The following is a 24,238-nucleotide window of genomic DNA, read 5'->3' on the forward strand; positions in this document are numbered from 1 at the left end:
TAGGGATGTTCATTTCGGTTATTTTTCCTAACCGACGCTGGCTAACCGATTATTAACCGTTAACCGACAAGATTATTTTAAATTAGAATTTAATTAAATTATAAAGGATAAGTGTCTGTGACCCGTTAAAAATACTAACATTTGTTTCCCGGGGATTAATTTTACACGTGCAAAAAGCAGCAAACAACAGAACATGAGGATTCACTCAATCATCATATCACATCACACACCTGCAGCGCTTCTGCCAGCGGCGAAAAACATAATAATGCTAGGCTATATATTTATATAAATAAATAATAATATAATAATATATTAATATAATAATAAAATAATAATAATAAATAGGCCTATACGAGAAATATATTTTTACTTAATAAATTAAGAAAATGAAAGCAAAACTGTGCAACAAGTAGCCTAGTATGCAGAGTTTCGGTTAATTTTTGTGCTGAGCGAAAGGAAACAGACGGCAGAAAGCGGCATCCTATTTTTCTTTAGGCTTATTTTACAAAAGCGCAAAGATTTGTTTTTGTTGTGAATGTACACAAGTATAGGCAAACCTTTTACAATTCCGATTATCTTTATGACTAAAAGGAGTAGTTTCTTCCACTGTTAGAAGGAAAATATTCAAGTGATTGCGCCGGCGCCCCATGCGCACGCAGTTAAGCTTTGCTACCTTGACAATGCAGCCTGTTCATTATCATAATAAAATACAGTCAGTCAAACATATGGAAAAAAAACACAGTGCTCCGTTTAAATGTGTAGTAAAATCTGTTAAGCCGTTAAGTGTTATCACAGTACCGCCATGATGTTATGCAAAACAATTTGTTTTACGTGAATATTGGAACGTGAGTGAAGTACATAATAAATAATAATTTGGCATTCAAATACATCGCGAATACGGAAACATTTGATTTTGTGTGGAATGAGAGACCCAACGTTGGTTTCAGTTTCATTTTAGCCTAAATGAATTCGTTTTGGCTTGTCGTTTATATTGCTATAGCTTCTTATATTTTTAATTCTTGTTCTTTTCTAAATACTGTTAATTGAACCGTTTAACTGATTGTATTAATCGGTCAAAATTCTTACGGTCGGTTAACAGTTAACGGGTTAAAATGAACATCCCTAGTATTGAACTTTGATACTGTGAATTTCAGGTGAACTCCACCATCCCGATCACATCAGAGGTGATGAAGAAACATGGCGTCTACAACCCCAACAGAGTCTTTGGTGTCACAACACTGGATATTGTCAGAGCAAACACTTTTGTTGCTGAGCTCAAAGTGAGTTCTATAAATTCAAGATTGATAGAAGAAGAATTGATTTTTAAGTGCAGATTTATTTAATGTCATCACCAGAAAATATATTTGCACAGTCAGCCCATTGTCACCATTGCTGCAATATTTCCAGGGCCTTGATCCCGCCAGAGTCAATGTGCCCGTTGTTGGAGGTCATGCAGGAAAGACCATTATTCCTCTCATTTCACGGGTAATGAAATCCTGTATTACTACCTTATTTATAATTTATTCAATAAGTATATGAACAATATTATGTCACAATAACTAGCAAGACAAGCTGTGGCAGGATATTTTGTTGGTTGGTTGGTTGGTTGTTGTTTTTTTTTGTTTGTTTTTTTCCTGCACATTGCACTGCATAACCCTGCCCAATGTGAAACCTAAGTGGTCCAAAATCCAGTACCATGAACATCAAATAACTGATTGGCTGTGATTGCTTTTGGACAGATTTTTATCTTATTATTTATTCTTTTATTTTGTGTTGTTTTCAGTGTACTCCCAAGGTTGAGTTCCCTGCAGATCAGCTGTCTGCTCTGACAGGCAGGATCCAGGAAGCAGGAACTGAGGTTGTGAAAGCTAAAGCCGGTGCAGGTGAGAACTGAAGTTTTATATGATGTTTGACTGCTTGTTTGTTTTTTGATTAAGAACTCTGAAGTTTGGTTCCTTCATTGCCAGCATTTTAATTGTGCGGATGCTCACTTTAGTCAAGTAAAATACCATTGAGAAGATCTGGAATATGAATTCATATGTGTAAACTGAATATGTTTCTTTTCATAGGCTCAGCCACACTGTCAATGGCCTATGCTGGAGCCAGGTTCACATTCTCCCTTCTCGATGCCATGAATGGAAAAGAGGGCGTTGTTGAATGTGCATTTGTGAGATCTGAGGAGACCGAATGCAAATACTTCTCTACACCTCTCCTCCTCGGGGTAAATCTAGCTAGACCCTCTTTAGATGTTACTTCACCTAATTTTCAGATCATACAAGGTCAAAGTAACAACCATAAACTGGTCAAGTAGGCTAGGTTTTGTTTGTTTGTTTTAATGAACTTTTTTTTTTTTTATTTAATTTTCTCTTTCTTTTCTCAGAAAAACGGCATTGAAAAGAACCTTGGTCTTGGCAAGCTCTCTGTGTTTGAGGAGAAGCTGGTAGCTGAAGCCATGGATGAACTGAAGGGCTCCATCAAGAATGGAGAAGATTTTGTTGCAAACATGAAGTGATCTGTGCTTGTGGCACACTACCTTGTGAAATGTCATTTATTTATAAAGCTGAGTCATTGTATGTCAACAAGGTTTCCTAAAATGTATTTTCGTGTTCAAAGACACCGTCAGTCTTTGTACAATTAAAATGGTCAGATCCACCCATCAATAAAACAATCTGTTTACTAACTCTAATCTTCTTAGCATTTCAGTTGACTCAATTTTAAATATGGCTATTTTGCTATGAGATCCTTTTGTTGACTTGTATTTTGTTGTTGTTGATAATTAGGTGCAATTTGAGTGACTCATAAATCAATTTGAATTAATTTTACATAAACAGAAATGGCTCTGAGTAATCCTGCTGTCAGTGTGGGTTTTTTTTAAACAAAGATCCTTATTCAAATGATTAGTGGTTTAGAATTATTTAAGTGACATTTGAAATGGATAATAAATTTGTATTATTTATTCATAAAAAAACTATATGATTGCTGCAAATCTACCCCTTAGTTGTATCATTTGAAAATGGGGTGCTGCATGCATGAAAGATTTGAAAGGATTTTTTCCCAAAAAATATTTTGCAACCATAACCAGCTAACATTTTAAAAATGTATGAAAAATGTATAAATATTCAGTTTTGTTTTTAATGTTATTTCACATTTTCCAATTACAGTAGCCTAAGGTGCCTTAGAAGAAATTTAAAAACAAAAAAATATATTACTTTTGAAATATGCAGGTTATTAAATATATAATTATCCAGTTTATTGTTCATGTTTTAAAAAAATTCAATGGGTTAGGTCACATTATCCCAAATTACCCTCCATTTTACTGGCATAAAAAGAAAAGTATAGTGCCACCAAATTAGATAAATCAAAACAGGCTGATTTTTGTTTTGTATTCTGTACAAAACATTTGTAAAAGCTGAAGAAATATGTTTCTAAATTCTTGTCTCACGTTGGCTTATTTGCATAAGGTTTGCTCATTTGCATACGTGCGGAGCGTCCTGCCACCAATCAGTTCAGTACACAGGCGGTTCGTACGAAAACATCGTCTCCGCATCCACCACCGTACTAATTAGCCACATTTTCCGTTTCCATGACTTTACTGTGCCAGTAAATTAACAGCTAATTACACAAAACATTCCGAATTTAGACGGAACGGTTTTTTGGTGTACAGACCGTCGAATAATGGCTGGGTTAACAGAGGAGCGTTTGCGCGTGGTGGCGATCATTCACGCGCTCAAAGCTGTCGGTATCCGCGTGAAAAACTGGAAGAACTTTCTAAATGGAGATTCAAACGGTGAACAAACTTTTATTCAGGTAAAGAAAAAAAACGTATGAAACTCCATGCCTTTATTTGTTGCTTAAATATATAGCATTGTCATACGTTGAATCTGTCTCTCAGGAGGGCGCGTCACAACGCTTTGCTTTTGGACGTGACCTGCGCTTGCTCCCTCAACATGAGCTGTCTGACATGGGCGGTACAGTACCTCAGTATGTGTAATATCATTTTGTTTGTTTAAAATGTAAACAATCAAAAATAAAGATGAGTTTCACGTGTGAATCATGACAGTGGTTGACAGAAACCTGTGTTTTGTATGCGTCTGATGTGCTGGTTTTCAGGTTCCTGGTGGAGGCCTGTGGGTATCTGTCACAACATCTGGATACAGAGGGTCTTTTCAGGAAGACTGGTTCCCTGAGTCGTATAAGGGGTCTAAGGGTACCGCTATGTAGTTTTGCATGTTAAATATATATTTACAGTGATTTATTGTTTTAAAGGATGACCACCTTTTCATTCAGGTACATATTTTGACCTTTACATGTGCACATTTTTTTTTAGTTACACTAGTTTTATTCTGCTGGACAAAGTTTGGAATAATTAAGATTTTTTAAAATGTTTTTGAAAAGAAGTCTCTTGTGTTTACCCAGGTTAATAATTATTTGAACAAAAATACAGTTAAAACTGTAATATTGTGATTTAAAAAGAAAAAGATATTGACACTTTTTTCCCAGCAAGGTTGCATTAAGTTGATCAAAAGTGACAGCAAAGACATTTAAAATGTTACAAACATTACATTTCTATTACAAATGAATGCTGTTCTGTTGATCAAAGAATCCTGAAAAAAATGTATCACGGTTTCCAGTATTGATAATAATAAGAATCATTATTAACTGAGCACCAATAATAATTGTAATTGATCACCAAAGCAGCATTAGAATGATTTCTGAAAGATCATGTGACACTGAAGACTGAAGTAATGGCTGCTAAAAAATTGTTTTGCTATCACAGAAATAAATTCCATTTTAAAATGGAAAGCAGTTGTAACACCAAGTGCTTCTATTTCATAGGCAGATCTGGAGCAGGGAAAGCCCGTCTTCCTGCATGCATCCTTCCTGCAGCCCTCTGATGTCGCCTCTCTCATCAAGCAATTCCTACGTGAGCTGCCGTCTCCTCTCATCCCTACGGACCTCCAGATCCCTCTGATTCAGGCCCAGGGACTTGAGATGACACATGACCAGGAGGGAGCAAGAAACAGAACAACACTGCTCATAACAGCTCTGTTTCCTTCATCCCACGCTCGTGCACTCAGATACCTCTGCACCTTTCTGCATCAAGTTGCAGAGAGGTTTTACATTTGATTAGAGTTTGAAAATATGCAGCTTGTTTTTTAAGTCTTTTATACTTCTTGGATTTGTGCACATTAAAGGAATATTCTGTTATTTTTTCTGTAATCTTTATGCTTTATTCAAATGTATTATTTTTGGTAATTGAGAGCATCCAACAGATGCTTTACATAGACATGCAGACAATGCACAAGCTCATTCTTGGAGGTCAGTAATGATTTAGTTTTTTTTTTTTTTCTCATGTTCATGTCTTTGATCAGATGCAGTGAAAATAGAATGGATGCTACCAGTCTGGCAGTTGTTATTGCTCCTAACCTGCTTCAGTCTCCAGCACCACCTTGCAAACTCACTCTGGACACAGAGAAACATTTAGACCAGCAGACATCAGTGATCAAATCACTTATTCTTCATGCAGATCGTATTGGTAAAGATGTATGAGATTTGTATAAATAATTGGTTATCTGGCCATTTGCTGGTTTTAGCATCATTTTATTTTGTGTAAACTGAACTTATCAGGTGTTGTTCCATCGTGTGTGCTGGAGGCATCAAAAGCAACAGTGAGAACTGAGACGCCCTCTCCTGCAGGTGGCACTATGTTTAGTAAGAGGACAGGACTCGGTGTTTACAGAAGTCTGAGAAGACAACGGAGGCGAAGTGTTGGTGGTGAGATTTTGATGATAAATACGTGGTGTCATCCTTGATTTTAATCCTATTTTTATATTTTAATTCTAATTTATATAATTATAAAAATTCTATTCATCAAAGAATCCTGAAAAAAGTATAACAGAATATTAAGCAGCACAACTGTTTTCTGCATTTAACAATGTCAAAATGTTGCCTCGTGCTCATATATATATATATATATCAAAATATTGTTTCAGAAATATTTGTAGATGCTTTTTCCAAACTGAAGCCGTGTCGTACTCCCACTGGACCACCGATAGTCTTAGATGTCACACCAGGTGAGCCACTATGTTTTTGTATGGCAAGTGCCTTCATATAAATTAGTATCTCTTTATCAAAAATACTTTTGATCTCTGCAGTGACTCCTCTCTCAAAAAGCCCCACCCCTCAATCACCAGTTACAGTCAAACGCAAAGCCACTGAGGAATCACTTCCTGAACTTGAAGGATCTGCAAGGAAAAGGTCATTTGTGACTTACCTGATATCAGTGGTGTCTGGTTGTAAGAAGACTTCATAGACTACTTGCAGATAATGTATTGTGTGCTTATTATTGTTCAGGCGGTCTCTGCATGACCTAAGAGAGGACACACTGACATCCATCACCCAGCCAGAAGGTCAGCCTATTTATGTGTGGATTTTAACAGCTCATCTCGTGATTGTTGCAGAATATTAACACAACAAAGTTACTTTGCAAAAATCTGCTAGAATGTGTAAGCAGTCATAGTCCCCTGGAAGAAAAGTGTAGAAAAGAAGATCCCATTCCCACCACTTCCAAAAAGAGAAACCACATAAGAGAACAGCATAAATCACTTAGGTATCGTGACTGCACTCTACACTATACTACAATTACCAAACCATTTGGGCATGAATTCTAATGTACAAAGAGCAGCAGTCAGGCTTATCTATTTTGGGGTTTTCAGGCCTCCAGCACAAGAAGAAAAGGTGCATCGGAGAAGAAAATCTCTCAGATTTTTCGCTGTGTCCAGTGGCAACAACAGTAACCCTGTGTGTGTGTGTGTTTTTTGTTTTTAAACTAACTAATTGCCATCTTTTTTTGCCTGTGATTTTAGTCGTTTTTACTTGGTTTTAACTATTGTTTTTTCCCCATTCTTCTAACGTGGTTCAATACTTCTAGCTTTCAGTGACACCAACACACAAATACCCTGAAAACTGTTTAGAACAACACCAAGAACAGCCTGACTGTAAAAGCGGTTCACCACTTACAAATGCTGATGTATCTCCAAAGATACCACTTATCCTCATTGATGGACCAGGAGGAGGTTTGGATCAGTCTTTATGAATTTATTTTAATAATATTTGGCTATTGTCTGAATCATGACTATTTTCATTTTTATTGACATTAGTACATGCTATAAATCTTTTCCTGTTCTCTTTTGTTGTCTTGCAGTAGTTGTTGGGAATGAGGTGGATGATGACCCGGATCTTCTCAACTGCAGTTTTGCTGAAAACCCTAATGACTGTCTAAACATGGTTTCTGAAGTATCTTGCATTCAAAGACAGGACAGTGAGGAACCCTGTGATGATGAATGCTGGACTGTACTCGAAAATGAAAACTTTGTGCAGTTAGGACAATGTGAGGTAATACAGTCTGTCACTCAATACAAGGAGTCTCAGATAAATGCAAGCACAAAAGTAGAGAATGAACCAGAGGTGAAGCAGCCTCGTAAAGAGTCCAAAAAAGTGACGAACGGCTCTAAGAACCGATCCCATCCTCGTAGATCCATAAGCCTACCTGAGGTGACATTGGAGTCATGTACTGATGAGATGCCTGAGTTGGAAAAGGAAGTTGGTAGAGCGGAAACTGAGATGGATTACACTGTCTGGCCAATGTTTGCAAGTCCCACCCTTTCAAATGAGCAGGAAAATGTAACCATGGAGAAGAAGGTGTGTGTCAAAGAAGTGCAAGAGACCAAAGTTAAAACTTTTAAGAATTATAAGCAAGAAAAAATGGCAGATTCAACTCTTGGTTTCAAAAGACCCCATCTGCATTTGTCTGTGGCTGAGCGACTTAGAGGCTTTAGTGCTTTGACCTTGCTTCTCCGGACATCACGCACGGCACCTCAGTTTCAGGAGAAACCACAGGAATCCCTTCAGAGGGGACCTATGCGTCTCCGGAGACAAGGTGCTCGATGGTTCGGTCGCTCTATCAGTCACGAGGGAGTGTCAGAGAGACCACTAGAGCAGAGCCCTGTTGGATCTCCACCAGCAAATCAGGCTTTTATAGGTATACATGAAGCTAGCCCTGATTCAGGTGTGGAGTCGGTCGATCATGAGCCGATTATTGATTATAATCATCAAGAGGTGTGCAAGATGTCACAAAATTACCCTAAAGTTCAGGTGACAAATGATGTGAACGTGGATTCTCTGAGCTCATTGGGAAATCCTAACCAAGATCCAGTTTTGCCCACAACAGACAAAACTGAAAATCAGTTTCTCTGCAAGCAAACAGAGCAGGATGTTGAGGAACTTGGCCTTCATAAACTATTGGATCAGAAGTGCCACATTGGTGTTCATGGTGAAGACGATCATCAAGATTCAAATGTTCCTGCAGAAGTTCTTACACCTGATCTTGCGTCTCCAATGTTCTTCCAGCAGATGGTGCCATTGAAACTCTTTGAAGACACAAGCTCAGTCGAAGACTTTAAAATGGATCAGGTCTCTCCTCTGAATGGAAGTGAAAAGGAAACCCCCTCATGGCTGAATGCCAGTCCTCCATTTGTGTTTCCAAATTTTGCTCCTTTGTTATTTGATGGTGTGATTTCTGAAGATGACACACGTAACGGCTCACCTTGCAATCTCTCCCCTCCAGCCTTTCAGTTCAGGCGTCTGACCGCAAGGAGGCACTACAGAGACTCTCCCCGCTGGCCCTCGCATGAGGTGCGAATGTCTGCTTGGAACCCGTTACCACTTTAAACGTTTAGTTCTTTTCATTTTTATTGGTTAAGTAAATATCAGTTCCCAATGACTGGGATCTGACATTGGATTGTGTAATCATTTATTATTTATGGAACAATGCTTTTATTTGTGTTTTTATGTTTGTGAGCCGTCACAAATTTTCTTTGTTCTTAATAAAATCTATTTCAATAGTGCAATTTCTTGTTGGTCAGTTTATTTAATTTTTATTTAAATCTGTATAAACAAAATATCGAGTACTTACATTTTTTACAAACTGAGGTACTTTTACATTATGGTCATTTAAATTTTGTTTATTTATTTTGAATATCTCAAGCACCGATCAAGTTCAGAGAAGGCATTAAAAAGGAAGGTGCAATGTCACTCATTAAATAAAAGCTTCAGTCCCTGTTATAAAAATATAATTTATTACGTAGCTAAACCCAACAAAGTGATAATGTTAGTTTAATGAGGCTGGTGCTCCTCCCCTTTGATGTGGAGCAGTGAGGGGAAACTAGAGAAAGTGGAGCTGCCTGTCAATCTCTGAACCACATTGACCAGAGCTGGAGACTCGGTACTCCCACACAGACGGGCAGTCTGCCGTCTGAGTGGGGACACTAAGGCTGGGATCTGTTCCAGCCGGGAAGAAGGAAAGAGGGGACCGCATCTGACTTGTACTGCCGGTACCTGTAAATCTTCTGCACCATGGCAGAAGGAGCTGAGGGAGAGGAGGAAATCCAGTTCTTACGAACAGTGAGTTATACTTGACAATACCATACCTCTGATTAATTTGCATAACTATACCTTACAGTACCGTATATGTGTGATGGTACATGTTATATAATACACAGTATATTATGCTGTAGAAATGTGATTTTTAATGAATGTAAATCACGAGAAATTGTTTGAAGTGTGGAAATCTTGAACACTGCACTTTTTATATTGTTAAAGTTGACCACATTTTGACAGCTTTCTCATGCAGTTTTAATGGATGTTTTTGGATGAATGTGGAGTGACATGACCAGGTGTGTGGATTTGCTGTCATTGTTGTCTATTTATACATGGTGCAGAGGTTGGATTGTCACCGTTTGAAACAGGACTTTACACTTGGCACTGTACACAGAAGCATGAAGGCAACATACTGCCAAGACTAAAATATAAATCTAGACTATAGATTAAATACGCAGGGTGACTATAAGAATTTAGGATGTAAGAATGAGGTCCATTACTGCTATAATATACAGTTGCACTCTATATTGTCACGCTTCTGTGGAGAGAGGAGCCCATCCTTGACCTTAGTGTTGTACATGCCTGACCTGGTTGTGTTGGGGTTATGTCAACATGAGCACTTAGTCATTCTTGCCAGAGCTAAAACTATCCTGTCATGGATGCACTGAAAGATTTTAACACAGTATGGAGTTCATCCAATGCAGAAGATCGAGATAACTAGTACTGTTCTGCTGTTGTTTGTGATGCTGCTGTCTATGAACTCTGAGTCTATATACAGAAATGGGATTAGCAGCTTTCTGGGCTCGTCCTAAACCAACACCTGTTTGTTTCAGTCTATTTAAAAAGTCTGTTACATGTCCTCCTACTTTTATGACAGCCTCTAGAGCTTTTCGGCTCATATTTAGTGCTTTGTTTGATTAACCGGAACATTTCAAGAACACCGTTTAACTGTAGAAGAAACTACACTACCAGTCAAAAGTTTGGAGACCGTTTTTATTTGTTTCTCATGATCTGAAAGTCTTCTGAAATTCTTGAAATTAAGTTTGTAGACAAATATGACTTGTATGTGATTTTTGTGATGAAAAGTCTGTTTTTTATCGTATTAAAAACAAGTTGGACTTGATAGTGAAAGAAAAACAGTTCAAAAGTGTTCAGCTTGTGAACTCCTGTCTACAAAACATCTTAGAATGCATCTCGTAATGCATCTCAGGATGTTCGGAGTGAGCGGAACTGTAATCTAGGCAAACTAAAATATGAAAACGAAATATAATTGCCATACTTTATTTGTGTTGGATGATTTTACTATTATTCTAAACTCTGCAGCAGTCCAAACTTTTGACTGGTAGTATGTATTTCAGGATTCAGAACATTTTGGATCATTCTTCATTTAAAGTTTTATTCTGGAGTGATTGTTCAACAGGAGTCAGACAGCCGTTGTGTCTGTTAGACTCTGTGCTAATGATCTTTAGTTTTGACTGTCATTAATGAACAGTCATTTGTTCATGGCTCAGTTTCCAGTCAGCACTGTTGGAGTTATGTCGTGCTCGGGAAAATTGCATGTAGCAGGTGCTATAGCCTGAAATAGAGGGACAGAGAATGAGGAGGCCGGGAGAAACAAGTAGGGGAGAAGGCTGATTGAAAAAGAATTTAATGTTTGTGTTACTGTAATTAGATAGCACAGCTAATGTTTCAAAAAGTGACATGCTAAAATTATAAATGTTTTTCTTTATCTTTATACATGTAGATTTTTGTGACCTCATGTTAATTGACTACATTGAATACTTTTAAAATGTAATTTGTCACACAGCAGGTCTATGGCAACTGCGAAAATCTAAATGTTGATTTTAAAAATGTGTAAGCTCAAAGAAATTATGCATTTCTGCAGTAACTTATAATATCTAAAAATGTACACATTCCCATAAATTAAAAAACCTAAATAAATAAATAAAAATGTAAAACAAACATAATGTAAAATTACTACAATATTACTACATTTTAAAATAACTATCTATTTTAAAATTAATCCAGTCTTCAGTGTCACATGAATCTTCAGAAATTATTCTAATATGCTAATTTGCTACTTAAGATGTTGAAAACAAAACGGCTTAATATTTTTTTTTTTTCAGAAATCTTTGAATTGAAAGTTCGAAGGAATATTATTTATTTGAAATGGAAATCTTTTGTAATTGTGTAAAAGTCTTTACTGTCATTTTTAACAATTTAATGCAACCTTGCTGAATTAAAGTATTAATAATTATTGAAAAAAACCTGACCCCAAATTTTTGAACAGTAATATATTTCCAACAACAGGTTTAAATATGTTACATTATAATTGGATGATGTAAATGAGATAAACTCTTATTCACTTGATTTTCGTGATCTCACAATGACTATATTGTCAAGTGCTGGGTCTCAGGTTGCTAGCAGCATGTGTCAGTGTGGACAGGGTTTTACACGGCCCACTGGCTTACATTCCAGCCCTGGAATATCTCAGCAGATGACACACTTACATACATAATACACCGTCACATAGACTAGTCTGTCAAGGACATGACCTGTCCCAATTTCTTTATAAAGGCATGCCTGCATTACATCTTTATTATAAAATGCTGACAATAGAAATGACATAAACATGACATTTGTACAACACATCACATAATTTGAACTGAATCAGTGGAGCAATTATGAGGCTGTATCAAATCAAGACTTTTGAGGTCACCTTATATGGGAATAGAGTTACAGAGGGCGGGTGCTGCACATAAAAATTAGTAGCACCACCATAGGCGTTATCATTATGTTCTATTAAGAACAATTTGACTTTCTCATAGAGCTTAAATATATTAAGGCAAAAATCAAATTGTTTCTTCTCAAACAGGCCTCATCTAAGCCTCCTCAAGTGTTTTGGCTGTAACCTGAGCCAGGATTAGATGCATGCTGCACTGATCAAGGCTACAAATGCCATGTTATTTAGCAGCAATGTGTGCTATGAACATGCTGTTACAACGAAAACAGTGATGACTTGTCTAAAGCAGTATTTCAGGGAGTGTTAATATCTTACCAGACATCAGATTGAATTCCAAATAAGCAAATAAATTGAGATATTTATTGCCAGTAGTCTTAATATCACATAATACATCAAAAAACAATATTGTCTTGAACACAAAGTTGAAAGTAGCTTTTTTGCCTTTTAAATATTCTAAAATATTTAGGCTTATTTAAAACTTGATATATAATCCTAAGAATGATGTCTTGACATCCATTTTCTTTGTAGGATGACCAGGTGGTTCTACAGTGCACTGCTACTATCCTGAAGGAGCAGATCAAACTCTGTCTGTCCTGTGAGGGTTTTGGGAATCGCCTGTGTTTTCTGGAAACTACGTCCAATGCCCAGGTTTGCTTTTCATTTATTTCATTCTGAATTTATGAAATATTGTTTTGGTTTTGGATTCCCAGTTTCCGGTACACTTCTTTGTTGCCATTCTAGAATGTTCCTCCTGATCTGGCTATATGCTGCTTTATTCTGGAGCAGTCCTTATCTGTGCGGGCTCTTCAGGAGATGCTGGCTAACACAACTGAGCTTAATGAGGTCGGTTCAGCGCACATACATCAGGTCTTAGTCACCTAAAAAAAAAAGTTAATTTAAGTTTGAAACAGCATGAGGGTTCTCCATAAAAGTGTACATATTTATAACCTGAAAATGTTTTCACATTGTTTTTCTGAGCTCAGGATGACTATCCTCTTGTCCTCCTTCTCTTTTCTTCTCTTTTGCCTGTTTTAGACAGTCGATTTGGATAAATGGGTAGGTTTCTCTTTGTGCCTCGAAATGTTCTTTGAATTTTGCTTATTCTTATTACTGTGTTTCTATTATAGCCGCCTTGTCATTGTGATGCTAAACACTGTGAAAGTGTCCTCATCTTTACTCGCCTTAATATTGTATTAATCTTTTGTTTATTAGTGTGTCAAAAAACTGGTCTTGTTGGAGTTTGAAATGTAACGACAGAGAGGCATATAGATGTTTATGCATCCCTTGAATTGTGTATAGTCATGTTTTTCCACCTTCTTCCAAGTCTTCACAAGGAGGAGGCCACCGCACGTTGTTGTATGGCCACGCCATCCTGCTCAGACACACTCACTCTGGCATGGTGGGTCAAATCTCAATACACATATACATCACTAGATGAGTATTTTGAGAAACTTTGCTACAGTGAAAGAGTCATTCAACCTTTCCGTTTTTATTGATTGACATCTCTTTGCACGATGCAGTACCTCAGCTGTTTGACGACATCAAGGTCACTCACAGACAAGCTGGCCTTTGACGTGGGCTTGCGTGAGGAGTCGACAGGTGTCTGATTTCTAGTGGATTATTATCACAAATGTACTTGTAAATATACAAAAGGGAACTCTGACTAAAAGATGTCCATATCTTCATCCAGGTGAGGCATGTTGGTGGACCATTCACCCTGCATCCAAGCAGAGGTCAGAGGGTGAGAAGGTCAGGGTGGGTGACGATCTCATCCTGGTTAGCGTGTCTTCTGAAAGATATCTGGTAATGCTCGTCTCTACTGTATGTAGTCAGCACAGTCTCTTTTGGATGGAGCCTACCGTTTTTACCTGAAAAATTTGTCCCATCAACAGCACCTTTCCTATGCCAGCGGAGACCTCATGGTGGATGCTTCTTTTATGCAAACTCTTTGGAACATGAACCCAGTCTGTTCTGGTTGTGAGCTGGCAGAGGGTTAGCAACTAATATTGATATGCATTGTGGAGATCACCAATTTCTTTGTCTTTACAACAAATGTAATGCATTATTTTGTGATGTTTCCTTTGTTCAGGGTATCTGACTGGAGGGCATGTTCTGCGTCTTTTCCACGGGCACATGGATGAATGTTTAACAATTCCTGCTGCTGACCAGGGCGATGACCAGAGACGGTGAGATATAAAGCCATATGCTAATGTCATGTAAACAATTTAATGTCATTTTTTTCAGTTTAAACACGCACCACAGTCAATCTTTTCTTGTTTTGCATGATTTTTCAGAAATGCACACTATGAAGGTGGAGCCGTGTGCAGCCACGCCAGATCTCTCTGGAGGCTGGAGCCTCTTCGCATTGGGTTGGTGCTATTTGTATACATCAAGAGCCTTAACAAGAAGAAAATATGTTTTTTTTTTTTCTTTCTTTGAGCTGATGTTCAACCTGTACACAGGTGGAGTGGTAGCCACATGAAGTGGGGTCAATCCTTCAGAGTGCGTCACATCACCACAGGCAGGTATCTGTGTCTGGATGAAGAGAAAGGACTCCTGCTTGTGGATGTGGAAAAAGCGAATACAAAGAACTCTGCTTTCTGCTTTCGTGCTTCAAAGGTTTGTATACTGATCTCAGCTTCATACCTTACTATCTGGGAGGTTGCCCTTTTGAAAATGTTTTCTAACAATCTTTGACGTCAAACATCATGTGACTGAGTAGGAGAAGACGGAGGTGGCTCAGAAACGTGATGTGGAGGGAATGGGGATCCCAGAGATCAAGTATGGAGAGTCCATGTGCTTTGTGCAACATGTCTCTACCAGCCTATGGCTTACATATGCCTCGGTGGATGCCAAATCTGCTCGGCTGGGGCCACTGAAAAGGAAGGTACAAATATTAATCACATTATTACTGTTTTACTGTATCAAATAAATGCATTCTTGGTGATCATAAGAGACTTCGTCCAAAAAATAAATCTTACTGACTGCAGACATTTGAACAGCAATGTAAATTCACTCTAGTCAGGCCTAAAACGACACAATTCAGAGATTTCACCAGTGCTAATATGTGTTTCTTTTTCTTAGGCTATACTTCATCAGGAGGGTCACATGGATGATGCTCTGACTGTGGCGCGTTCTCAAACAGCAGAATCCCAGGCTGCTAGAATGATCTATAGCACAACAGGACTCTTCACTCAGTTCATTAAGTAAGAAAACTCCTATCTTAAACCAGCTTATAGTGGTTTAGGCTGGTCTTCTAGGATGAAAGAAAAAAGTACCCAAAAACCATCAAAACAGACCAGCTTAGCCAGACTTGGAGGCCAGATAGATGAGCTTAGCACCATTAACACTGATTTAATTAAAAAAAAAAGCTTTTTATCAAGGGTAAATATTAGGGTAAAGATAAATAATATTTATTTGTTAATTTGTGTTGTCTCACAGGGGTCTGGACTCTCTGAGAGGGAAGAGTAAATCTCCAGGCCCATCGTCCCCGTCTCTGCCTCTAGATGCCGTGGTTCTGTCCCTGCAGGATCTCATCTTCTATTTCCGCCCTCCAGAGGAGGAGCTGGAACATGAGGAGAAGCAGACCAAACTGCGCTCCTTAAGGAACCGACAGAATCTATTCCAAGAGGAGGTTAGACATGCTGGCAAATATATACTGTTTACAACTGCAAATAATTTCAGTTATACTAAATCATATATTGTCTTTGCATTCACTGCATATAACATTTACAAAAACATACGCACATAGTAACCAAGGTCTGCTTTGTTGCATAGGGCATGATCAGTCTCGTATTGGACTGTGTTGATCGGCTGAATGTCTACAACACTTCAGCCCACTTCTCAGAATTTGCCGGGGAAGAAGCAGCTGAGTACTGGAAAGAGATAGTCAACTTATTTTATGAGCTGTTGGGTATGGCCATGTTTAGTAATGATTGTAGTATGTAATGCATGCTTAGCCACACTGTTTTCAGTGTTTTTGGAAAAATGTAAAGCCCTTACACATTTTTTCTCCTATAGCATCTCTGATCAGAGGAAACAGGGCAAACTGTGCTTTGTTCTGTGATAATCTTGACTGGTTGGTCAGCAAACTGGACCGTTTAGAGGCATCCTCCGGTAAGAAGCCATCATTTATTTAAAAATAGAGGCCACTGAGATTTATTTAAAAGCTTGAATCCATGATACATTTTTTTAGGATTCTTTGATAAATAGAAAGTTCGACAACATTTATTTGATATAGAATGTCTGAACTGTCACACTGGATCAATTTAATGTGTCCTTGCTGATTGAAAAGATTTTTTCTTAAAAATGGCTTTTAAGCGGTAGTGTAAATGTGCATATTTTAACTGCCAGGCATTCTGGAGGTGCTGTATTGTATCCTTATTGAAAGCCCTGAGGTGCTTAACATCATCCAGGAGAACCACATCAAATCTATCATTGCACTTTTGGACAAACATGGACGCAATCACAAGGTTGATATCTTTTCGTCATCAAGATTGAAACTTTTCTGGACTGCACCTTCAGTCGTATCTGTTCTGTTGTGACTTTTTATTGTAGGTTCTAGATGTCCTCTGCTCTTTATGCGTGTGTAATGGTGTTGCCGTGAGGTCCAATCAGAATCTGATCACTGAGAATCTGCTTCCGGGGCGTGATCTCCTCCTGCAGACCAACATCATCAATTATGTCACCAGGTCTGACTACAAACCAAATAATACATCATAAAAGAGATATGTAGATTAGTTTGTTTGGCATCTGGAGCTCATGTTTGATGTTTTGCAGTATGAGACCCAACATTTTTCTGGGCACATGTGAAGGCTCTACACAATATAAGAAGTGGTACTACGAGTTAATTGTAGACCATGTGGAGTCATTCTTGACTGCTCAGGCATGTCACCTTCATGTTGGCTGGGCTTTGACCGAGGGTTACAGCCCTTACCCTGGAGGAGGAGAGGGATGGGGAAGCAATGGAGTTGGAGATGATCTTTACTCATACGGCTTTGATGGGCTACATCTGTGGACAGGTGAGGATTGCCTTCCTTCATCTGTTCCAGCACACTGATACTGCGGTCATCTATAACATTATGCTCTTGTCAGGTCGCGTACTACGTCAGGTGTCCTCATCAAATCCACACATTCTCGCGGCTGGAGATGTGGTGAGCTGCTGTTTGGATCTGAGTGTTCCCAGCATCTCCTTCCGGATCAATGGACATCCCGTTCAAGGCATGTTCGAGAACTTCAACCTGGATGGTCTCTTTTTCCCTGCGGTCAGCTTCTCAGCTGGGATCAAGTAAGAGCCAAGCTTTTAATTTCAACTCATTAATGTTAAACTTAAATCTCCAGTTCTGTTCCTGGAGGGCCGCTATCCAGAAGAGTTTAACACAATTGAACCAGCTAATCAGGGTCTTTAGGATCACTAGAAACTTCCAGGCAGGTGAGATGGTGCTAAACTCTGCAGGAAAGTGGACCTCCGAGAGCAGAATTGGACCTGACCTAAAAGGACAAATTCAAAAATGCGTTCCAATTTTTTGCCGTCACAGAGTTCGGTTTCTCCTTGGTGGACGGCATGGAGACTTTAAATTCCTTCCTCCTCCTGGTTATGCCCCATGCTATGAGGCAGTTCTGCCCAAAGATAGACTGCGTATTGAGCCCATTAAAGAGTACAAGCATGACTTTGATAGGGTCCGGAACCTTTTGGGACCGACCCAGTCTCTTTCCCACACTGCCTTCACTCCCTGCCCGGTGGACACTGTGCAGGTAGGATTTCATAAAATGTAGCTAAAGGAATATATTAATAAAGTGACCTCTACTTATTTTGCTATCTAAATTATTTCTGCAGATTGTGCTTCCTCCTCATCTAGAGCGGATTAGAGAGAAACTGGCTGAGAACAGCCATGAGCTGTGGGCCGTCACTCGAATTGAGCAGGGCTGGACCTATGGACCGGTCAGTCTATGACTACATAAGATAAATATATAATTAAAGGATATAATTAAAATACTATGTGCACAATAAACATATTTAATATATAAATAATGTGTCTTTTTGTTGATTTTTCTCTGTATGAAGTCAAGTACTCAATACTGTCAGTCTGCTGTCCACACTCTTTCAGTTTCGTGATGACAACAAGAAGCTGCATCCTTGTTTAGTGGATTTCCAGAGCCTCCCAGAGCCTGAGAAGAACTACAACTTGGCAATGTCCGGAGAGACACTGAAGTGAGTGAAATACTGAGATTTGACATGTTTGTTTCTGTCTGGTTAATAAATCAGTTTCTCTGTATTATCTCTATAGGACTCTTCTGGCTTTAGGATGTCACGTTGGCATGGGTGACGAAAAAGCAGAGGAGAACTTGAAGAAAATCAAACTTCCTAAAACGTCAGTATTATAGAATATTCTGATAACCACTAATCACGAATATGATTAATGAAGTCTTAATTGAAAGAAATGAATACTTAAATTAATACTACAGCAAGGATGCATTAAAATTGTATCAAAATGAAAGGAAAGACTATTACATTGTTTAAAAAAAAATCTGTTTTAGTTAAATTCTTTATTATTCATCAAAGAATCCTGAAAAAATCTTGGTTTCCGCAGAAATATTAAACAGTACCGCTGTTTTCAACATTGATAATTAGAAATGTTTTTGAGCACCAAATCAGCATATTAGAATGATTTCTGAAAGATCATGTGACACTGAAGACTGGAGCAATGAATACTGAAAATTCAGCTTTGGCATCACAGGAATAAATTACATTTTAGAATTTAAAAGTTATTTTTAATTGTAATAATGTTTCACAATATTTTTTGATTGAAAAAAAATCAGCCTTTGTGAGCATAAGATACTTACCGAACTCAAACTTTTGAACAGTACTAAACATGTAAAAAATGTCTAAACTTCGTTTCTGTTTAATTCTTAGGTATATGCAAAGTAATGGATACAAACCGGCTCCTCTGGACCTCAACCATGTGAAACTGACACCGAATCAGAACACGCTTGTGGAAAGACTGGCTGAAAATGGACACAACATCTGGGCTCGAGACCGTGTTCGTCAAGGCTGGACTTACAGCATTATTCAGGTAGGGCTGCACACTTTTTTCAGGAGCAACAAAATATAACAACAACAATAAATGACAAAAATAAGGAAATGCACAAATGCATCCAGAGCATGGCTTATCATTTTTAGTTTTTAAGATTTTTCTTCATATTTTTGTACTTCCGAACTCGTATTCAACAATTTTCTGACAGAAATACTCTTTCCTAAAATCTTTTGAAAATGTTAAGATATACAATAATAATTATCTAGAATTTTTTATGAGATTAGCATTTTAATACCTGATCTTTCTGTAGGGCTTGCTTCATCTGCTTCTGATTTGTTTTAGGACATTGTGAACAAGCGCAACCCCCGTCTTGTGCCGTACAATCTACTGGATGAAAAGACGAAAAAGACCAATCGTGACAGTGTATGTGCCGCTGTACGGACTCTGATTGGCTATGGCTACAATATTGAGCCACCTGACCAGGAGAGCAGTGAGTCTGTCCATCTAGTCATTTACCAAATCAGCCTTTTCAAAGGGAACTTAAAATCATACAATGAATTTTGTATTTGTAAACTTTTACTCATTGAAGCCTCTATGACCATTTATTTTAGGTGGCCATGGGGCTGGCAGTGGTCGGAGTGATAAGATCCGTGTGTTCAGGGCAGAGAAATCCTACGCCGTAACCCAGGGAAAATGGTACTTTGAGTTTGAGGCGGTAACAGTGGGAGAGATGAGAGTTGGGTGGGCAAGACCAAGTGTCCATGCAGACAGAGAGTTGGGATCAGATGACCTGGCCTATGTCTTCAATGGGTTCAAGGTATCTAAATGTTAAATTTTTTAGCATTCTTAGAGGCTTCTTTGTTTTAAGAACCTCCTACAGTTGTTAATTGCACCTAATGTGTTTACTGTCACTTTTGACCAATTTAATGTAGAGTAAAATATAAATATCTTTAAAAATGAAACTGAACAGTACTGTTTAATATAATATATCTGATTTTTAACCGTAGGCTCAGCGTTGGCACATAGGGAATGAGCCGTTTGGCCGGCAGTGGCAGTCTGGTGACGTGGTGGGCTGCATGATTGACCTGACGGAGCAGAACATCATGTTTACTCTGAATGGAGAAATGCTTATTAGTGACTCTGGATCTGAGATGGCCTTCAAAGACATTGAGACCGGAGAAGGTGAGAGTCACGAAAAGGAATAAGATTGAGACATTAGTTGCTGTGACATATAATAATATGTCCGTTGTTCTCCTGAGCAGGCTTCATCCCTGTGTGCAGTCTGGGGCTGTCTCAGGTTGGCCGTATCAACCTTGGGCAGAATGTGAGCAGCCTGCGTTACTTCACAATCTGTGGCCTGCAGGAAGGTTTTGAGCCTTTTGCCATCAACATGAAGAGAGATATTACCATGTGGTTCAGCAAGAGCTTGCCCCAGTTTGTGCCTGTGCCAACAGACCACCCTCATATTGAGGTAAAAACGCACTGAAAATGCCTTATTAATTCATGTGAATCTCAGCTGCAGGTCTTTCACTTTCTCAATCAAGTGATGTTAAGTTAAACTAAAACTATTAAAAATCATCTTCATTCATTAAAACGAAGCTGAAATAAAATCAAATATGAATATTAGATTAAAAACTTTAATGATGTGAAAAAATGTTGTGAAAAATGTTGCAAATAACTCAAATAAGATGAAGTACTAAAATGATTAAACCTAAAACAGAAATCTAAATAATTAAAAACTAAATTAGATGCATTAAAAAAAAACGAATAAATGACAATTCCTAGAACTTAAACCAAAATTAAAATGAAAACTGAACATATCAAATATTCTTCCAAATATTAATAAACACTGTAATAGTCTAAAAATACTAAAATAACACTGTCTCAGACCCTTTTCTTCTTTCATTGCTCCAACAGGTGTCCCGTGTGGATGGAACAGTGGATAGCGCCCCTTGTCTGAAACTGAACCATAGGACATTTGGGTCTCAGAATGCCAACACAGACCTTCTGTTCTTTAGACTCAGCATGCCAATCGAATTCCATGAAACCTTCAAAGTGCCAGTGGGAGCTTCACCCCTCACCCGAACCCTCACTATCCCTGAGGATGAGGCCCTTGAGGTGGACCCTGAATCTGAATTTGAGCTCCTGAAGAAGTCAGCCACTCGTAAGGAGCAAGATGAGAAAGAAAAAGAGCCATCTGTCCCTAAAGAGCTTCCTGGCAACAAAGAGGGCGAGAATGAGAAGGACACCACCACAGAGAAGAGCAAAAAGAGAGGGTGAGAGAATATAAAGTAAATGAGAGATTTGTAATCCTCTCTTTTGTTTCTGAAATGACAAAGTATCCATGATTTCCAGGTTTTTTTCCAAGGCGAAGAAGGCAGCGTTTATTGCCCCACCACTGGTGGTTCCAACAGTGCCTCGTCTGATGGAGGACGTTGTCCCAGATGATCGAGACGATGCTGATATTATCTCTAACACAACGACTGTATGGATGAAATTGTATAATCTTTTCCTTACTAAATATCTTTGCATCACTTGCAGAATTTTGTCTAAATAATGCTTTGATCCTTGACAATGTTGTCATGTATAATAAAAGCTTCTTTTAATTCCACCAGTATTATTATTCAGTCCGGGTGTTTGCCGGACAGGAGCCCAGTGGAGTATGGGTAGGGTGGGTCACTCCTGACTACCACCAGTATGACCCACATTTTGATCTGGGTAAAGTCAGAAATGTAACTGTTACGGTTGGGGACGATAAAGGCAACATTCATGACAGGTAAGACCAGTCATGCTGCTACATACTTTAGTACATTTTCCACCAGAATAGGCATACATGAGTAAGGACCCAGGCTTAACTTAAACCATTTCATATCACTTTACATTTCTCAGAACAATACAGTGTCTTTCCTCTGCTTTCCTCAGTGTAAAACGCAGCAATTGCTACATGGTTTGGGGAGGAGAGTTTAGCAGCTCACAGCAAACACGCATCAGCCAGGAGGATTTTGTGATTGGCTGCTTGGTGGACCTGGACACAGGACTGATGACCTTTACAGCCAATGGGAAAGAGATCAATGCCTTCTACCAGGTGAGAGTGGTCAAAGTGAAGTAGTTTAAATTACATGACTACATGTTTGCAGCAGTGTTCCAAGTGCTATATAATATAATATAATATATAATTTCATGTTTTTATTTATTCATCTCTTTTATTTTACAAATACTTAAAAGCACCATAATTGTATGCCCATTTAATGTGACATTAAGCTCTTTCTCTGTGTTTCAGGTGGAACCCAGTACTAAGCTCTTCCCTGCTGTCTTTTGTTTGCCGTCAAGCCAGAACATGTTACAGGTGGAACTCGGCAAACTAAAGGTCACTATCTCATGCTAAAGATGTCATTTTGTTGGACAAACACTATATAGTAATTTTTTATGTAAATTATTCTTATTCTACTTTTTCTTTTCTATATCCAGAACATTATGCCCATCTCTGCGGCCATGTTCCGTAGCGACCATAAGAACCCGGTCCCTCAGTGTCCTCCCAGGTTGGATGTCCAGATGTTGACACCTGTCATATGGAGCCGGATGCCCAATCACTTTTTGGCTCCTGAAACTGGCCGTGTGAGTGAGAGGCAGGGCTGGAAAGTACAATGCATGGAGCCTCTTATTATGATGGCGCTGCACATTCCAGAAGAAAACAGGTATTACATTAGTATGGAAATAGTTCCTGGTTATTTCATTAGAAATTAGAAAAAAATTAATTGATCCTTTTAAATAAAAGAATTCAGTGTGTTATGAAAAATGTAACTTTCAAAACTGAAAATGTTATTTTCCTCTCTTCTCAAGGTGCATTGACATCCTGGAACTGTCGGAGTGCACCGACCTAATGAAGTTCCATTACCACACACTGAAATTGTACGGCTCAGTGTGCGCTCTAGGCAACAACCGTGTCGCTCACGCCCTCTGCAGCCACGTTGACGAATCGCAGCTCTTTTACGCCATCGAAAACACCTACCTTCCCGGCCCCATCCGCAGCGGCTACTACGACTTGCTCATCTCCATGCACCTCGAGTCTGCCAAGCGCAACCGTCTCATGACTAATAAAGAGTTCATTGTGCCCATGACGGATGACACACGTAGCATCACCCTCTATTCAGATGCTGAGAAGGCCCATGCGCTTCCTGGTGTTGGGCTCACCACCTGTCTACGCCCCAAACTACACTTTGCCCCAACTGGATTTGTGGGTACTAATGCAGACCTTTACACCCTCAGTCCCATTTTACCTCTGCAGGTAGGTGGAGGAAATTAAATTTGTGTCTTGTTGTAAAGACTGCCACAAAATTAGCATCTTAATTTCTCTTTGCTGCCTCTTTTTGTCTTTCTGTACTGTAGATGCTTAAAGACCATGCCCTCAGCATGCTTACAGAAGCCGTGCAGGATGGTGGGCAGGCCATGCGAGATCCCGTAGGTGGCAGCGTTGAGTTCCACTTCGTGCCCATTCTGAAGCTCATTAGCACCTTGCTAATAATGGGCGTGTTTGATGACAGCGACGTCAAGCACATCCTGAAGCTAATCGAACCATCCGTCTTCACTGATGGTGAGAACCCAGCTGAAGAACTGGAGGCTGCCAAAACTGGAGATGCTGAACAACAGCTGGTCTGCAAAGAGGAAGGAATGAAGGCAAAAGAGGAAGAGGAGGAAGTAGAGGGTGAAAATGAGAGAGAGCAGCTGGATGAAGGAATGGGAGAGGAAGAGGAAGAAGAGCTTGAAGAAGAGGAGGAGGATGAGCTCGAACCTGAGGAGGAGGAATATGAAAAGCATGCAGGAAAAGAAGGGAAGGAGGATGAACATGCTGCAGAAAAAACGGATAGAGAGAAAACAACAGATGAAGAAGTTGAGAAAGAAACTGGTGCAGCAGAGGCAGAAGCAAAGGAAGAGGAGGATGTGGGAGAGGGACTGCTGCACATGAAGCTTCCTGAGTCTGTTAAACTTCAGGTGAAGTACTATTGATTGAAGACTTTAAAATATA

General features: G+C 38.9%; 3 protein-coding genes across 7 annotated transcripts in view; all 3 read left to right on the forward strand.

The window, feature by feature from the left end:
• Window positions 1-2,686, forward strand: part of mdh2 (malate dehydrogenase 2, NAD (mitochondrial)) — a 7,513-nt gene extending 4,827 nt beyond the window's left edge. The window contains exons 5-9 of the mRNA XM_016483011.1: window positions 1,155-1,280; window positions 1,408-1,485; window positions 1,784-1,883; window positions 2,070-2,221; window positions 2,381-2,686. Of these exons, the coding sequence (XP_016338497.1) occupies window positions 1,155-1,280; window positions 1,408-1,485; window positions 1,784-1,883; window positions 2,070-2,221; window positions 2,381-2,512 (588 nt within the window). The 3' untranslated portion in view covers window positions 2,513-2,686. The remainder of the gene's footprint in view (window positions 1-1,154; window positions 1,281-1,407; window positions 1,486-1,783; window positions 1,884-2,069; window positions 2,222-2,380) is intronic.
• An 800-nt stretch (window positions 2,687-3,486) lies between these two features.
• Window positions 3,487-8,909, forward strand: LOC107686143 (uncharacterized). Of its 3 annotated transcripts, none has more exons than XM_016483012.1 (13): window positions 3,487-3,807; window positions 3,893-3,981; window positions 4,111-4,207; window positions 4,837-5,114; window positions 5,373-5,536; window positions 5,629-5,775; window positions 5,994-6,074; window positions 6,156-6,258; window positions 6,355-6,410; window positions 6,502-6,610; window positions 6,717-6,807; window positions 6,932-7,076; window positions 7,205-8,909. In XM_016483012.1, the coding sequence occupies exons 1-13, from the start codon at window positions 3,676-3,678 to the stop codon at window positions 8,728-8,730; spliced, it is 3,018 nt and encodes a 1,005-aa protein (XP_016338498.1). In that variant the 5' UTR covers window positions 3,487-3,675; the 3' UTR covers window positions 8,731-8,909. The 3 variants fall into 3 exon arrangements, with proteins under 3 accessions (XP_016338498.1, XP_016338499.1, XP_016338501.1); XM_016483013.1 differs by having other exon boundaries at window positions 7,208-8,909; XM_016483015.1 differs by having other exon boundaries at window positions 6,717-6,801.
• A 364-nt stretch (window positions 8,910-9,273) lies between these two features.
• LOC107686144 (ryanodine receptor 1-like) overlaps window positions 9,274-24,238 on the forward strand; it is a 48,603-nt gene continuing 33,638 nt past the window's right edge. For 2 of the 3 annotated variants that reach the window (XM_016483017.1, XM_016483018.1), the window contains exons 1-37: window positions 9,274-9,462; window positions 12,710-12,829; window positions 12,923-13,024; window positions 13,217-13,237; window positions 13,506-13,580; window positions 13,702-13,780; window positions 13,872-13,984; window positions 14,074-14,173; window positions 14,271-14,367; window positions 14,476-14,550; window positions 14,644-14,800; window positions 14,904-15,068; window positions 15,266-15,387; window positions 15,623-15,815; window positions 15,959-16,094; window positions 16,202-16,297; window positions 16,535-16,653; window positions 16,739-16,872; window positions 16,961-17,202; window positions 17,276-17,468; window positions 17,719-17,935; window positions 18,018-18,122; window positions 18,289-18,392; window positions 18,469-18,552; window positions 19,095-19,254; window positions 19,558-19,705; window positions 19,827-20,032; window positions 20,223-20,397; window positions 20,478-20,686; window positions 21,133-21,491; window positions 21,571-21,700; window positions 21,831-21,991; window positions 22,138-22,300; window positions 22,496-22,582; window positions 22,684-22,910; window positions 23,056-23,500; window positions 23,602-24,204. In XM_016483017.1, the coding sequence (XP_016338503.1) occupies window positions 9,415-9,462; window positions 12,710-12,829; window positions 12,923-13,024; window positions 13,217-13,237; window positions 13,506-13,580; window positions 13,702-13,780; window positions 13,872-13,984; window positions 14,074-14,173; window positions 14,271-14,367; window positions 14,476-14,550; window positions 14,644-14,800; window positions 14,904-15,068; window positions 15,266-15,387; window positions 15,623-15,815; window positions 15,959-16,094; window positions 16,202-16,297; window positions 16,535-16,653; window positions 16,739-16,872; window positions 16,961-17,202; window positions 17,276-17,468; window positions 17,719-17,935; window positions 18,018-18,122; window positions 18,289-18,392; window positions 18,469-18,552; window positions 19,095-19,254; window positions 19,558-19,705; window positions 19,827-20,032; window positions 20,223-20,397; window positions 20,478-20,686; window positions 21,133-21,491; window positions 21,571-21,700; window positions 21,831-21,991; window positions 22,138-22,300; window positions 22,496-22,582; window positions 22,684-22,910; window positions 23,056-23,500; window positions 23,602-24,204 (5,970 nt within the window). In that variant the 5' untranslated portion in view covers window positions 9,274-9,414. The remainder of the gene's footprint in view (window positions 9,463-12,709; window positions 12,830-12,922; window positions 13,025-13,216; window positions 13,238-13,505; window positions 13,581-13,701; window positions 13,781-13,871; window positions 13,985-14,073; window positions 14,174-14,270; window positions 14,368-14,475; window positions 14,551-14,643; window positions 14,801-14,903; window positions 15,069-15,265; window positions 15,388-15,622; window positions 15,816-15,958; window positions 16,095-16,201; window positions 16,298-16,534; window positions 16,654-16,738; window positions 16,873-16,960; window positions 17,203-17,275; window positions 17,469-17,718; window positions 17,936-18,017; window positions 18,123-18,288; window positions 18,393-18,468; window positions 18,553-19,094; window positions 19,255-19,557; window positions 19,706-19,826; window positions 20,033-20,222; window positions 20,398-20,477; window positions 20,687-21,132; window positions 21,492-21,570; window positions 21,701-21,830; window positions 21,992-22,137; window positions 22,301-22,495; window positions 22,583-22,683; window positions 22,911-23,055; window positions 23,501-23,601; window positions 24,205-24,238) is intronic. The other variant, XM_016483016.1, reaches the window with a different exon arrangement.

Source organism: Sinocyclocheilus anshuiensis, unplaced genomic scaffold (genome assembly GCF_001515605.1).
Source record: "Sinocyclocheilus anshuiensis isolate Anshui unplaced genomic scaffold, SAMN03320099.WGS_v1.1 scaffold437, whole genome shotgun sequence".
NCBI classification, from domain to species: domain Eukaryota; kingdom Metazoa; phylum Chordata; class Actinopteri; order Cypriniformes; family Cyprinidae; genus Sinocyclocheilus; species Sinocyclocheilus anshuiensis.